Source organism: Toxorhynchites rutilus, chromosome 1 (genome assembly GCF_029784135.1).
Source record: "Toxorhynchites rutilus septentrionalis strain SRP chromosome 1, ASM2978413v1, whole genome shotgun sequence".
Lineage (NCBI taxonomy): Eukaryota > Metazoa > Arthropoda > Insecta > Diptera > Culicidae > Toxorhynchites > Toxorhynchites rutilus.
The window spans coordinates 61586194-61603455 of NC_073744.1; the positions used below are offsets into that span (position 1 = coordinate 61586194).

The 17262-nt window shown below is 37.1% G+C and overlaps 1 protein-coding gene across 4 annotated transcripts in view; it reads left to right on the forward strand.

Annotated features, from left to right (window-relative positions):
• LOC129775444 (Y+L amino acid transporter 2) overlaps positions 1 to 17262 on the forward strand; it is a 74031-nt gene that overhangs the window by 33790 nt on the left and 22979 nt on the right. For all 4 annotated transcript variants that reach the window (XM_055780219.1, XM_055780225.1, XM_055780198.1 and 1 more), the window contains exons 3-8: positions 338 to 584; positions 9950 to 10075; positions 15825 to 15918; positions 16122 to 16336; positions 16664 to 16893; positions 16963 to 17215. In XM_055780219.1, coding sequence (XP_055636194.1) covers positions 338 to 584; positions 9950 to 10075; positions 15825 to 15918; positions 16122 to 16336; positions 16664 to 16893; positions 16963 to 17215 — 1165 coding nt within the window. The remainder of the gene's footprint in view (positions 1 to 337; positions 585 to 9949; positions 10076 to 15824; positions 15919 to 16121; positions 16337 to 16663; positions 16894 to 16962; positions 17216 to 17262) is intronic.

The window sequence follows — 17262 nt, forward strand, 5'->3', positions numbered from 1 at the left end:
TTTATAAACATCGATAAATAGAGCACAAACAGGGCAACGTAAAACAATGTCACCGCAGCACCAGTTTTAATGGGATCATAGTTCAGTTGAAAGTCCGATTATCTCTCTGTTGTGAAATGCTGTTGGCATTCGTCTTGCGCGATAATTTTTTACTCTTTTTTTTGCTGGGATGCTATCAGCGAAAATGGAATTTGCTATAAGCGAGGCTAATTGCGATGATCATTAATACGTTCAGAGAACCAGTTCCACAAAAACGTACCAACTGAACAATTATCAATTAACAAATTTTGGTTTAGAAACACGAAACAGAATGCTAACTCTAATCGCACTTCGACAGGTTGGTGCCTATTGCTATGCCGAGTTGGGAACGATGATAAAGAAATCAGGTGCCGATTATGCGTACATAATGGAAACCTTTGGTCCTTTCATGGCGTTCATTCGCCTGTGGATCGAGTGTATGATAGTGCGTCCTTGCTCGCAGGCCATCGTTGCACTTACCTTCAGTGTGTACGTCCTGAAACCGTTTTTCCCCGAGTGCCAACCCCCGGAGGACGCGGCCCGGTTGCTAGCCGTCTGCTGTATCTGTAAGTATTCAAACTTTGCCCATTCAATAACAGCATATATGTTTTACTTTTCTCACGATTCGGAAGCAATAATTCAATAATCGAATAGAATAATTACCGCCCTCAAACCGCTTTTAATCCGGAACGCGTTACTTCTATGCGCTGCTGGAATTTCTCGGAAGTGAGCAGTTGAATCACTTAGCCGAGTCTAGATCAACGACGTGGGCGTCCTGTGTCAATAAAATGCAATCATATAATCCAATCACTCTGCCATTCCACTGCGCTGTAATACACTTTTGTACTGTTTGTTTGTCTCTACAGAAGCGGTCATTTGTACCGGGATCGACGTGCGCGCGTATTTGTGTATGTGAATTTGTATGTGTGATAGCAACCATGAAAAACGTCACTGCCGCCGGTGGTTTGACGGTTATCAGCTTCGACGGTTTTCGTGTACGGAAAAGAAATTGAGGCATGAAACGCCGAGCGAAGAATAAATAAACATGCGATAGCATTTATCTTCATTGTCTCGGTCCCTCCTCACGGGGTGTCTTGCTTGTTTGATCTGGTCGGATTATGTAAACGTAGCAATAATTTCCGCATTATTTGCCCTGGTATTACAGAAGCGGGAGACCAAGCGAATGAATGGCTTGACAAGATAATTTTGGGCCGAGATTGTGTACAAACAGAAGCTAGAGCGCAGTAAAAGAAAGAATTGGGCAGAGCAGGGATTTATTTTTGGCTCAGAAGTGGAATGAGTCATATTTTAACAAATATTTTCAGCAACAATTCACCATCGCTGTATTACCACCAATATCTTAGATATTGTGATCATGTATTCCTAACACTTTTTTTATCCCTCCGCTCACCCCCATCTCGAAGAAAATTTGTCATGAGCTTCCAGAAGTTGGGCACCATTTATTAAAATGAAAAAACGAGTGGGTAATGTCGGGGACATAACCGGAGAGACGTAGGACTACACCAAGGGGTGTCCATTATTCGAATATCATGGAGCACAGATCCCAGAATGACCAACTTTTCATGTACAAAATTACAGAAAAAATCGAAAGATAAAATAAAACCTCAGCACTCCGCAAACACTCAAACGTTTAGATTCAAATACGAAAAAATTTAAATTTGTCGTGCAAATGTCGTGGGGTTATTGTCCGGCAACGAACACACACTTGATGGCAAGCATATCGTAATAGGAATTTACCGTCTGGTATCGTGATATAATTGGGCTTTGCACTCCTCATGCAAAACTATGTTCTACTAGTCCTTCATTTGATACCCATATTGATGGTGCTTTGAGAAAATATCTAATCCGCCATTTTGTATCGGTCGCTATTTTGGATTTTCAAGATCTTCAAATACGCAGTTTTTTTATGACTACAGAGATAAAGATGTGTTCTAAATTTCAGATCAACCGGTCAACAGGCAAGGGGTCAAATTTCAATTAATGTGGTACAGCGCCATAGACAAACAAGTTACATACAAACATACAAATATGTCACAGCTAAATAAAACCGTTTAAAAATTCCAGCATTCTATCAAATCGAGCGCGATACCGCTTTTAACACACTTCGATAGGCTCTCCTGCTCCACATCCCATTGAAACTCCTGTCTCTCACTCTTGCGGTATCGCACTGCATACATCCCCGGCAAATGCAGCGAGGTCTCTCATGCTGAAAATTAATTTCAAGATAGCGTCTTTCCTGCTTGGCGTCCGATGATAGAATGTGGCCAAGCCCCACCATCGCTTGTAATGAATAGCTGTTTGCTGCGGGAGCGCAGACAAAATGTATGGGAAAGTAAGGAATTCTTTCTTCAAATTTTTCATCAATTTGAACTTTATATGAGCTGAAAAACCGTAATGTGTAGCATATAAACAATTGCTGAGGATATTACTTATCAATGTGTGTATTTGGAACCAAAATACATTCATTAATTGAGGAGGTATTAGCGTTCAAAAACTGAACACTTTTTCACACCGAAATATTGAAATGGGCCCCCTATATTGAAAGGTTAGACGTAGTCCTACGTCAAAAAAGAAAACAAAAGCACACACAAGGAAGGGACGCTAAGGTGTGAACGGGAAAAACGTATATGGGACGATTTTTGGATCCCAGTGAAAATCAAATTTCTTTTAAAGGATCCAAGTATAATTACAATACAACATTGTATTGGCAATAGTAACATATACGGCTCTACAAAGGGTGTTACGTTCAAAATTTGGTCAATCAAAGATGTATGTTAATTGTATAATTTAAAGATAAACAAAAAATTAAAAAAAAACCTCCTTGAAGTTAAATTAATATAAAATACAGATAAAATATTTGGCTTAGCTTCCAGTTGACCAGATCCGATTTGATTTCTTTTTAGTCCGTTTTCAGATTATGTTCAGCCAACTTGATCACTTTGTTCATCGCAGAACTTGCCTTACGCTGCTTATCGCTTCCAACCACCCTTCAAACATCCATATACTAATCAGGGATGCCAGGTGATTTTTTCAAATGTCTTCACATGGTATGAAAAAATGTCTTCAAATGTCTTCACAATCGTAACGGAGGAAACAAAAATTTACAACTTACGTTTGAACAAAGTTTTATAGCTTTTTGAATGTTTATTCTAATTGGTATTGTTATATAGCGCATTTCATTAATCCTACCTTGAGGTTTTGAAGTTTATTTCAATAAATGTGAAAAAAAATATATTTTACAGCTGAAATGTTTAGAAATGATAATTGGCTTGATAAACCGCCGATTGAGTGAATATAGCCCCAGTTCTTCCACACAAACGGAACTGTGATATCTTAATTTGTTTATTTCAGCTTTGAAGTTTTGGTTGTACTCAAACTATATCCAGAAAATCAATCATTGAAGCGGTATGTAACAGGAAAACCTTCGACTTGTGAAGTGGTCTTTTGGAGGATCTTGGTTAATCTATTGTATAGTAAAGGCCCAAAATGAGCACAAATGAACTAATTCTTCTAACGACAATATATATCTAAACCGCTGGAAGTTCTTCAGAATTTGAAGTAAAGTCGCTTTGTTGTTGAATTCATTCTATACGTTTGTGGATTTTTTGCTTGGAAAAGTTTAAAAAAAGCAAATGAATGACCCCGGTACAAAAGTCTCCGATATTTAGTTGGAAGTTCAAGGAAATACGATCTCTCAAAAACCCAGATACACTATCATACTGAAATGTCTTCACATATTCCATAATGTCTTCAAAATGTCTTCACAAAATCAAATGTCTCCTTAGTAAGTCAAATGTCTTCAAATGCCATGAATTTACAGGATGAAGTTAACACACTTCTAAAATAAAAAATAATGAATGAAAATTTACTTTTCAGTATCGAATATGTAGGGGAAAGGGGGCCAGATTTGGACGGGGGCAGTTTTGGACAAGGCTTGTGGAAATTAAATGGTACAATTTTCAACCAAATGAAAAATATAAGTAAGTTAACAGCCCTTCCACCAACAGCTGTCATATGGTTTGACATCTCCTAGTCGTTTATTACTTACGAAAACAACACAGTGCCCTTTATCATACACGTTTCGAAACTTTTGAGCTTAAATTTGTAAGTATTTCCCTAATTACTTTGTGAATGATTTAGAAACTTAAGTACACCACCTCAGTTGGTAACTGATATGAAATGAAAAAAAACGTGCATACAACGGGGAAATAAAGGTCTATTTATTAGATAAAATTATGATTTGTCTTGATGGTGATGGTGATGGGGCACATTCGGATGATGATTCGAAACTACAAAAAGAATACCGATAGAACAAGCATCAACGAAGATGAGATGGAAAGAACTATCGAACTAGTTTCGAATAGAACGTTTTCATGATTCTAGCTCACAGGTCCATTGTCTTTGTTAATTTCACAACTGCCGAAACTGCCCCACACATGGGGCACATTCGGGCAAGAAGGCAATTTTCAAAAATTAGAATAAACCATTCGTAATCGCATCAAACACGCTCATATGATACATTGATGTCCAAATGACAACCAGGATGAAATCAGGGTTTTTTTGAATTTACAAAAATATTGAAAATCAAGGAAGAAAAAGTGTCCGAATGTGCCCCCCTCTCCCCTCTTCCATACAATACAGTATTACGTTTTCTCGCAAATTGTGAAATAATATTAAACTGAAACTGTGTTTGATGATGATTTTATGGTGAGTTTTTTTGAATGTTATGTGTTGTGAAATATATAGCCAAATGGTTAAGTAAACGTCTTGTTTTAAGGAATCGAATAACTTATAAATCTCCCATTAAAACTTTATGATTACAAAACTGCCTTCTTTAAATTTTCGCGAATTTGACGATTGTTCCGAGTTAGTGAATGGGCGCACGTTGTTCCATATATCTGTCTTGAGCTCACCGAGTATTTTGATAGTTTGGCAATGACAGCTAAATTTGCAACTCGCGGATCATATCCTCTTGGCCGGGGCTTGCTTCCAACAGTTTTTAGAAGAACAATCGTGTTACTTAAGGAAAGGCTGCATCATTTTTTTTCCAGACGCGTTTATGTTATTTTTCTGGTTAATGGTCCCGGTTGCGAATAAAATGTTACTTTTCAAGCCACATGTACAGCTAGCTCGCTGAACCAGATAAATTCAACAGTTTTACAGGCTTGAAAATGCCTGCCCACTTTCCTTATCTGGGTACCTTATGAAACTCCTGGATAGTTTTGTCATCCATCACTGGGTGATCGAACTTCCTCAGCGTAGCTTTCGTGATCGTGTTCCATTGTACGTTAGTAACAGTTGATTTGGCCACTTTTGACACCTTCGCTGAGAGCATCCCCACCGGTGGATTTCTAACGTTTGCATTTTAAAAAATGGACAAAAATTGCCAATTTTTCATAGGTTTACCTTCACACGCACTGACGAAACTACCCATGCAGCATCAATCATAGTAACCCATAAGTCAGCAGAAAAAAATTGACAGCTCCATCAGTCGAACTCTAACTCTGGCGAAAACAGTGCAGCTACTCCGTTCAGAAGTGTGCGCGTTCAAAGAACGGTACCCCTCTGCATCGAAAACGGACATCGTGCCGCACTTTGTAGAATCCGGACACGCTCGTTCTGGCATCTACAACATCTTGTCACTATTGGACAGCAATCAGAGCATCGAAAGAAAGCCCGGTTCCGGACGGCCGATGAATGCTGCCTACAGAGTTGAGATTTTTGCTCTTGAGAGAATTTAGCAGGAACCTGAACTTGTAATAATCTGAAGGTGCAATATCGGGTTCGTTTAGCTTTGTTTCTCTCTATCTATATAGATGAGAAAGTTATATTTTTTATTTCATCGAAAATTTTGGTCACCCTAATTTTGATAACAAGAAAATGAGGTGTTACATCTATGAAATGTAACACCTTGTCGAAGACAGTTTTGTCTAGAGAATAAGTATCTCCCACAAAGTTGTTTTTAGCGCTTTCCTTCTAAGTTGCATTAAGGTAAGCATGAAAAAACTTCCAGAGCTTATCAATACCAACATTTGCGATGCAGAATTTCTTAATATATTGATCAAGGTTAATGTTATTGATGGGTTTTCACCCAAAAACTCATGATTTCGATTTTAGTTTACTCATATACAAAAAAAACATAGTTTTGAAAATCACATATTATATAGAGTGAAATTTGTTCTTTCAAATTCCGTCAACAAACATTTTTTATGTTTGCCCCAGATAGAATTACAAACAAATGAAAAGAGCATACTTTTTCGAAAGAAATGTCAATAACTTTGAGTGAAGTTGAGACATTGACAAGTTCTGCATCGCAAAATGTTTGTATTTTTAAGCTCTAAAAATCTTTCATAGACAGTTTGCATGTAGAATTGGAAATATAAAAGTTAGAGCAAAAAAAACATGGTGATCCTAACGCAACCTAGACAAAAGGGCTCTATCGGTTATTTCAAAAGAAAAACTGTCTCAAATAACTAGGGCTACAACATTGTCGAACTCTGTTTACCTCTAACTATAAAGATAAGAAAGTTATTATTTTTATTTCATCAGTAATTTTGGTCACCCTATTTTTGTTAACATAAAAATGAGCGCTCTATCATATGTAACAACTTTGTCGAAAATAGCTTTTGTCTAGAGAATAAATGTCGAGCTCTAAATGCTAATTTCAACTCAAATGCATCTCCTGGACCATTGTGCATTGTCGTGAATGATCGATTTTCCTCCCGCTCACGAATTGCTTCAAAAAGGTCCAGTAAACATTAAATCATATAATTTTTGCCCATGCTAGGTCGTATATAAATTCGTGTTAAATCACAATCGTATAGAATATCAATCAAAGTGTGTATCATGTGTATCTAAAATCGCATAAAATGCAAAATCACGATTTTCTATGCCATCCAAATATAGTCAAATCACATTTCAATGTAACAAGCATCGTAATATTGTTATATATGATTTTATATACGTACATAATATGGTATATATGTCCTAAATAACTTCTAAGTCATATATAAAGTGGTATCGAATGACAGTCATATATAATGTCAACTAATGTATACATTGTATGTATCTACAATTGGATAAAATGCGGAAAACATAATTTTATTTTATAATAAATCAATGTAGTACTGCAGCCATTCCATGCCAAACCGATATAGTAGTTCTCAGATTTTCGTGAAAAGTGGTAGATTTGTTTATCGCAATGATTAGACCCGTTATTTTTATTTTTTCGTTAGGGTGATCATTTCCATTTTAGGGTGATCCGAAAAGTCGCTTTTCACTTTTTCCTAAAATGACTTTTTTCAAAAATTTATAACTGTTGAACTACTGGATCGCTTCTAATGATCGACATATCAAATTAAAGTCAATCTCTTTTTAGGAGAAATCTAGCTGCCGTTTTTTTATGTAAATATGTACTCATGTATGTTACTACAAAAAATAATTATATCCGTCATTTTTACAAAGAATTTTATATGGAACCAATACTTACAATACTTACTTCTAAACTGACGGGTCAAATATTCAACAACAATAAAAACCGAAACGCTGAACATATTGTGGTATGGATGAAACAGACAATTTGAAGCGGTAAAGCTCGTTTTCCAACAGTTTACAATCGAGGAACATTTGTGCGAATTTTTGCGTGCTTTTTTCGTCAACCAATCAGAGCAGAGCGTAGGCTCACTTGCGAAGAAGCGAGAAAAAATCAGGGGTATGACTAAAACGTAAGATCCCTCATATTGCCAGTGTACCCAATATTGCTGCGGTTCACTGACATTTTGGTTCTATCAATTACTGTGGTTTACAACTCGGTCCGAAAATATAGTCGAATAGTGGCTAACTTTAAACTCCATGTTGAATGTGAAAATCTCCATGTGAAACCGAAATGTGAAAATAGCTCATGCATTTAGAAATAAAGTATACTATCCCCGTGATTTCAACGATTTCAATTCTTGCAAATGATATGTTGGTAAACAAGTGACGCCATATTGATTTTGTTTTTGGGTAGCCTATACTCAATTGATGTTTAACCCCTGAAAAAAAAAGGAAAGCGAATCCACGTTGCTCTGCCAGTAGCCTCTGTCCACATAATAAATTTGGAACAGGACAATATAGAGGGGTGCAACAGGATATAAACATTTTCGCTCAGCTTCACATCCATGGAACGATGTAAGAAATATTCAAGCTGATACATAATTTTCCGTTTCACCGATCTCGTACAACTTTTCGTTGTAAATGGTGTTTTGAAATAATGAACTGTGATTGAAGGACGACAGTTTGACAGATTCGGATGATTTCGTAAATCAGTAATATTCTACTAACCAAAATATATTCAACAGTCAACTATTTGAAACCAAAACTTTCCATATAACTCACACAATTATCTGGAACTGAACTAACGCATATGGTACATTTAGTCAGAATATCAACATTTTCTATTTGTGTTAAAACCTTTCCTTTTGTTTTGTGAAAAATTAAACTTTATCGCATATTTTTTCGGCTTTACCTTCATTTAGAAGAAGTTGATCGATTATTCGAAAAAGGTTGAAATGATGAAGCTGGTGAGATGATGATGAAGACCCGTTTGTTTGACGTAGAACTACGTCTTACATGCCAAATCAGAAAACAGGTCACGTTTTTATGAAAAAAAGTTAACGTTAATAACTATTTTTGCTGCGAACGGGTTTTAACGATTTGCATACCAATCGAATCGTAAATTTTGTAAGATTTACGTGTGCTTTCCCGAACAGAGCTCTCAATAACGGGCAAATTATGCAGGCGCGCGAAAAAAAATAAAACGCGAAGAGTGTAAATGATTATAGGTCGCTTCTAGCCATCAGTGTTTGGCTATGTGTGTGTTGCTTGTTTTCGTTGCGCGAAACTAAGAACATGTTAGTTTCCGGTACATGTGAATAACACACCTTCGATACTTTCAGTTGCCATACGTATTTGCTCTCGTGCGCATCGGCTCTGTTCTGATGCAACAAGCTCCTAGCTTTGTTGACGGTTTTGACCGAGAGTCGAGGAACTATTTTGCATAAACTGTTATTCTCGCGATGTTCCATTTTTATCGCTGCAACTGTGTGCATCTGTTACACGCGTGTTTAATACTTGTTGAATAGCAATGCACGGAAGATGCCTCTCGTTAAATACTCAGTGCAATGCGTGCATTGATATAAAGAAACAAATTGCGACATATGACCAATTAGTATATTGTTCTCGCAAAGGCAAGAAAGAACCGTTGCTTCTCGAAATGATTCTACCAAATGAAACCACGCGAGTCATTAAACCTTTTCAGGGTCCTCGGAACATTTTACTAAAGAGTTATTTTTGAAATGGCGACGTATTCACAAATAATATCCGAAATGATAAAACAACAAATTTCAAAAAAAAAGATTGCGTAGTCCAACGTCCTAAGCGGTCGTGTCTCGGATACAACCCCTCCATTTTTTAAATATCTTTTCATTTGGATGCCCATTCCTATTTTAGAGTGGTTCGAAAAATCAACTTTTTCTCATTTTTCCAAAAATTACTTTTTTCAAAAATTCCGACCGATTCTGGACCGATTCAGATGATCGATATATCAATTGGAACACTGACACACTGGCTTGAGTTTGTGATTTCCACTTGCTCAGTGATTGAGTGGTACTACACACTTCTAGGATGTTGAAAAATGGCGCGAATAGATTGATGATTGGATTGCTTCGACTTCTTTATGTAGGACGTCTTTTTTCTATATGGAGTATAATACGTGAGAGATATCATTGATCTCTATTGGGCAATGGAAAGTTCTGCCACAGACATTCCAATGTTCTTCGTGAGAATTTTAGAATACATTTTTTAATTATTCCTAGTAATTTTAAAATAAAATCAGTAAATAAGTGTAACCTTCTTTGTTTTCTTTTTCCAGTGGTACTGACATTTATCAACTGTTGGGACGTAAAATGGGCCACCGCCGTGCAGGATATCTTCACCTACGCCAAGCTGCTAGCCCTGTTCATCATCATCGGCACTGGAGTATACTACCTGAGCACAGGTAAGTGTTGCCTCGGTCCGCTCATGGGCCGAAAACGATTTAATTGCTTTGTTTATTTACTCGGTGCACAGATTGGTATCTCACCTATTTTTATTTATTCTTACAAGTGATATATTTCGCTTTGCGAGAGTTATGATATAAATTTGCAAATGTAAATACATACCCTGCCCGCAGACAACACGCCGCTGAATCATTTATGGACCCAAACAAGTTTCGAACAGGTGTTGTTCTCTCAATCCTCTGCTAATGTGGAATATTTTGTAGCAACCAGATGGTGGTTATTTGCAGCTTTGCGCGTGCCGTAGGGACTCTGAGTCGTTGATTTGATAAACAAATTCAAGATTGTCTAGGATCGACTTCTCTTGAAATCAGCCGAGTAACTGGTTGATAGTCTCGTTTCTGGAAGCTCCTTTTCGTCGATTGTCTATTGCAGGGGTGGCCAAACTTTTGGGCATCACGGGCGACCTACTGTTCAAATGTTAGGCTGCGGCCTACCAACGTTGACTGTATCAAAAAATTATTAGAAAATTAATAGACAATGAAAAAAGTCTTAACAAGCCTGAACTCGCTCGCAAAATCATAACTCGTATACTCGCGCACTGTGTCACAGACTGTGCGTGTCTCTGTAATTTAGTTATTGTGTATTTTAAGGCGTTATTTGTATTTATTTAAAGTAAGAAAAGATATAATTAAATGAAACAACTTCAGAAAATATTTTTTCTTCCAATTCATTCATTTTCAATAATCAATCAATTCAGCCATCTCTGAACAAAACTATTTATTCTTGATCTGTGAGATCGTATGCTCGAGTATAGGAGAATTAATTAAAGAAAAAATTGTAAGGGGTTGTATCTAGGGTACGACCGCATATTTTTGACGTAGAACTACGCAATTATGTTATGCAATCCACTTGTTTACACTTCGAATATTATTTTAGAATGCATCGAAATTTTTGTAATAGATTATGTTCTCCGTTACAAATAAATTGGGTGAACGTCCTTTTACGTTTGATATGATGCCTGGGACTACCAAAATATGTAAACGAAAAATTGTCAAACAATCATTGTATTTTACATTTCCCTCTGAAATTATTGCACATCTCATGTTCACGTAGTTCTCGAATCGCGAATGTTCATTCACCTCTAGTATCTGAAATGGCGATTTTCCCAGGATTCTCAGTTTAAAAGTACGTTTTAGGGAAACATATTCCGGTCTGCGCAACGAAATACCCCCGACTTACATGTATTTGCAAAGCGGATCCCCCCAAACAAAACAAAAACCAAAAAAAATACCCCCGACTTGCATGTATATTTGCAAAGCGGATTTCCACAGGTACATCGATTCTGAAGTCTGTGTTGGGGAAACCGTAAATCGGGCCAATCAAGACTTGGCAGTTAGGGCGTTTAGATAACGCTTGACAATTTACAGTTATTCAATTGTTCATCCCATGAAAAATTACATTTTATTAATTGTGATAGAGGCGTAGAAATAATTCCTATCAATTGATGCAAACATCTTTCCGATCTGTTGAGAAATGTTCCAATTATAAGCATTCGAAATATGGATAGGGTTAGCACACAAATCGGCAGAACAAATGTGTGGGAAAAAAGGAAGTTCTTCCAGTTTTCATGAATTTAAACCGTTTAGAGATTAGCTAATTGTAATGTATAGCATATCAAACAAATCTTAGAGAATTTCCGATTCGATTGGTATGCAAATCATGAGAATTCGTTCACAGTGAAAATAGTTATTAACGTTAACTTTATTTCATAAAAACGTGACCTGTTTTCTAATTTGGCACCCTTCCTGAAAGACGTAGTTCTACGTCAAAACGTAGGTCATACTAATAAATATTCAATGATACATAAATGATACATAAAAAAAACAATAATTATCGGTTACTAACAATGATAAGTACTACTTTATTTTCTGTAAAGTCTCATCAATCAATATCGTTGATGTTTTTTAAGGAAATAGTAATTTATGAACACCCAAAGCATTTGTTGTCCATAAAAATACGCCCAAGATGATTATTATATTCCTCAATTAGCTAGAGGTATAAGATCTATCTATTGGAAATGTTGGATCCTATTATGTAAATTGAAACGAACGGTCAATTCGATCCCTACAACTATCACACTGAGAAATTATCGTATTTTGTAAATCGATTGAATCTTATCGAATCGAGTTCTTTCTTGCATATTTTGAAATGTTTCCCGAAGCAATATATCAGGAATGCAACAAGCAAACCAAACAGCTCGAAAAATTATGCCGACAACTTCCACCAAACTGCATCTATAACAGCAAAATTCAGTTCAACTAGACTTACATAATAGGGCCCAATATATAATTTTGAAATTTTCTAATTTCTCACTCTTCACTGTTGTTCTTTTCATGACTATATTTCTAGAAAGAAATCTGCACAATTAATTTACTTCACTTATCATAGTTTGAAAATTAAAATAACAATACTTGATTAAAACTCACATTCGTAGTCATTGAAGGCGGCGTATTTTTCCAAAAATTTAGTTTTCATTGATGTATCATCATTATCCGATATCGTAATCTTAAAGAAAGAAGCGATAAATAACAGATGCCGAAAAGCAACAATTGAAAAAAACCAATCGCAGAATGTCAATTGATGTTAGAGTGCGAAGAGATTCTGATGGTTTCAGTTGTTTGAATATTTAAAAATAAAATACTTGAATATTTTTTGAATTAGAAATATTATTGTGAACCTCAATAAACAAAAAAGACCTTCTTCATCATCTAAATAAGACTAGAAAACGAGATAAAATTTCGCAAATCATAGTTCGTATTTGTGAGGGGTGTTCTGGTTCTGAAGAAGATGAAAATAAAGTGATTCAAGGATGGAATCGAGATTAAGGAATCTAAAGAAAGTATGCAAGCAGAAGAATCATTCATTTGAACAACATGACAGAACATGTGAAGAGTTGTTCTGAAGAAGAAGAATTTCGTGTTTGGGAAAGAGATTGGAGGAGTTCAACCACAAAGTTACCAAATACCATGTTCAGAGATGAATTAATGCAAATCGTTCGATTTGTCCGATTTGATACAAAAAAACGGAACGATCCAAACATTTACGCACCGACAAATTCACGAAATATGGAATTAATTTACACACAATAGTCAATGCTGGGAATACTCCAATAGACGAGCAACTGTTCCCTTCCAATGCTTGCTGCAAGCTCACATACTACATGCCAAATAAGTCGCACAAATTAGGTTTAACCGTTTGAGTGCGGAGCAAATTTTGTTAGCATATGCCAAAAATGCGGATGAGTTTGGGTATATTTAAAAAAAATACTAAAGAGCTTAGATAACTGATTAGGTCACAAAAGTTATATTAATAGGAAAAAAACACATAAAAAGTGAGGTTTATAAAGTATGTTAGTAAACATAAATTACCTTATCCTAATTTCATTCAAAATTATGGTCTGCTACACAAAGCGCGTGAAGTCCTCTTTAAAAAATGTCCCTGAAAGACGAAATCCTCCGTTAAGAGGTGCTAAGTCAAAAATAATAACATAGAACAAGAAGAGCGCTTTCGCGCTCCCCCGTGGTCAAACGGATAAAGTTTTGGTTGACAGTAGATATTCAATTTAAATACGTTATAAATGGGTTCCCTTACTTAGGTAAGGATGGAACGCGAACATCAACATCCTTGGGCGAATTTGTAGTTCTAAAGTTGGCCGAACCATATCTTCATCCAGGCAGAAATATAACCACGGATTATTTTCTCACCAGTAATCCTATAGCTTGAAAAACCGTTGCAAAAGAACCAGTTCAGTTGAAACTAATCGAGTCATGAAAGATAAAATGAAGTTGAATTCTTCAGAACATTTATAAATCTTACAACTAGTATGTTTTATTGAGGTTTTCGTAAACACCATATAAAATGATCACGGCAAAAGGTGGAGGGACATTTCATCCATTGCGTTTGGAGGTGACACTATCCTAGACTAGGTGGCGGGCGCCTAGGAATACCCTCGCGGGCGACCGGTAGACCGCGGACTACCGTTTGGCCATCCCTGGTCTATTGGGTGTATGACTATGGTGGTGTGCATTTTGGCACGGTGGTATCATCAGGCCATACTTTTTTTAAATGCTGAGGAGCGCACAGTTACAGTGAATAGCAAGCGTTATTCTGAAATGTTGACTGATTTGTCCTTTGCGAAAATTAATGGAAGGCAGTTACGATAGATTTATTGTGACAGTTCGGTGATTTGATAATTTCGCGAAATTGTGTGACTCAACACTATTGACGAATTTACGCAAAGCTGAATCAGCTCATGCGACATCCACATTAGAGCTCAGAACCACAAAAGTGAGGGTGTTTGTTTATTTTACGCACTGAAAAGCAAGATTCGGTGGTGATTATTCATTTTATTTCAATTTAGATTCATTTCAGCCATTGAATGTCGTCAGTATATGGTAAGAAAGTTGGAGTTTTGTATATTTACGATGGTTTCAACACTCGATTTGACCAAAGTCATAGATAATCTTCGAAAATTTTATGTTTGATGATGCATACCGGTTATTGATACTATGGATAACTGCGATGAAATCGATATCACATCAAATTGGCTGATATCAGTGATTATGTAGAGGCCGATACGAGAAGAATTTGCAGTATTTTTAGCGCAAAACGCCCTATTCATCGTTTACTTAGTTGAAAAAAATTAAAGTTACAATACTTATAACCAGCCATTCCTCGTAATGTACATAGCACATTGTAAAATGATGATTTTCTAACCTTTTCAGCGTGGAAAGAATACATGAAACCGGGAAATTTGAAGATAAATTCTGATTTTTCTAGAAAATTTGAACGAATTTCATACCAAAAAAACAAAACATCCTCATTTTACTTGCTGCGCCATCTGGTTTTAAATCCAACGTAAATTCGTCAATTGAATTGTTTTATTTGGGTGTTATGTTGAGTCTAAGGTTTATTCCACCCGGTGACGTCTTTAGAGAACCCCTATTGAACTGACAGGAGCCAACATATCGAGTATCCCACTGACATTTTCCCTTTGTTTTCACATGAATTTGGTATTCCACTGACAGTTCTGCTTGAAATTTTGCTAACGATCCTAGCATCAATCATAGCACCTGGCTGACTTATTCCAACAAACCAACGATAATTGATGAACTTAAGGCCAGCGTATGAGCCACCTGCCATTCCTAAGTGAATAGTTTGCCAAGTCATCAATACTTGGAACGAAATTGGAGCACCCAATTTTTGGCCGGGTTTTCTGTGTTTGATTTAAATTTGAAATCCTATCCCTCTTATTTGAGTATCCCTTTTATATGTCGAGCTGGCTTACTTTGCTTCGAAAATCCGTTCAAATTGGTAGGGTTATTTATTTACGTTGTACCCTCAAATAGTATTCATCTCCCTACACTTATTTTTCAAAGATTATTTCGTTCAAATTTTGTCCGGAGTTACGGGTAACATGCTTCATTCTGCAGTTCAAATTTTCGATAACGCTTTCAAACAAAATATTTTTGATTGAAAATGCAAGAACTCTTCGGAAGTCGATAAGCATAAATATAACAATAAAGAAACCCTCCATTTTTCGCCTCCAGTTAATCAATGCTCATCCCACTTCCAATTGAGCGTAATTTACGAAGAATGGACACCTCTTCTCATGCGAGTGTCTCTATCGCGCTCTGTTCGGTTACTAATGTGACATCATTTCCGTTTCTTTTGTTGCATGATTTACAGGCCACACCGAGCATTTCACGTTTGATAACACGAAAACCGAAGTCACATCATTGGCGTTGTCGTTTTATTCGGGTCTTTTTGCCTACAATGGATGGTAAGTAAGCGGCGAGCTTTAACAGACACACTCTAATTGGCTCCTTTGGGAGCGGTAGGAAATTGGAACTCTGACTCACATAATAATTACAGCTACTGATAGGAAGACAGCACTGGACAGTAATCTTTTTGAACATGTTTCCGCATACATTTTTTTTCTCTCTGCGTGTGATTTCTCACCCACTTGCCATCGACTTTTTCTAGGAACTACTTGAACTTTATCATCGAAGAGTTGAAGGATCCAGTGAAAAATCTTCCACGTGCAATTGCCATTTCGTGCACACTCGTAACCGTTGTGTACGTGTTTACCAACATCTCCTTCTACACCATCCTTTCGCCGGAGGAAGTGCTCGGTTCGGAGGCGGTCGCCGTTACCTTTGCCGATCGTGTGTTTGGGATGTTTGCCTGGACGATTCCAGGTGAGTTGACGTAATATATTTCGGTAACCAGAATATTATTGTTTTTTGATTACAAAACAGCTTCGTTTAGTTCGTATTGAAATAATATTTGCTCGCATTATTCAATTACCCGTATAATTATGACATGAAAACAATCCCTGCTGATTTTTTCCATCGAATGTACAAAAAATGCTCAGTCATTCCCGATTACGATCAATAATGAGGATAGTAATCTATCATCTGGCGCGTCGCTTTAACTATTCCACAATAATCGAACGAAAGCACACTAATAATCACTATTTCCTTTCACTTTTTTTACCTTTATTACCGCACCATTTTCGTTTGCAGTTTTTGTGGCTCTGTCGACCTTCGGAGCCGTTAATGGAATCTTGCTGACGTCATCGCGACTGTTCTATGCCGGTGCCTGCGAAGGTCAGATGCCCGAGATTCTGACCATGATTCAAATCCAGCGACTGACTCCGACTCCGGCCGTGCTAATCATGGCACTGCTTTCTATGCTATACCTGACCGTGTCGGATATTTTTGCGCTGATTAACTACGTTGGATTTGCCACATGGGTAAGCATGACACGCTCAAAATTGCAGACAAATTGGCAGTGATTTCAACCATCTCCTCTCACATTGCAGCTGAGCATTGGCGTTGCGGTTCTGTGCCTTCCATGGCTGCGGTGGGCTCAGCCAAACCTCAACCGTCCGATCAAGGTGAATCTGATCTTCCCAATTTTCTACCTGATAGCCACAGTATTTGTCACGGTCGTTCCAATGATCGCAAGCCCGGTGGAGACCGGCTATGGACTGCTCATGATTCTCACCAGTATTCCCGTCTACTTCATCTTCATCGCGTGGCGAAACAAGCCTAAATGGTTCAACCATACGATGGGTGAGTAGCCGTATTTGCTCTAGTTTTCCAACGCTTTACGGAACGAA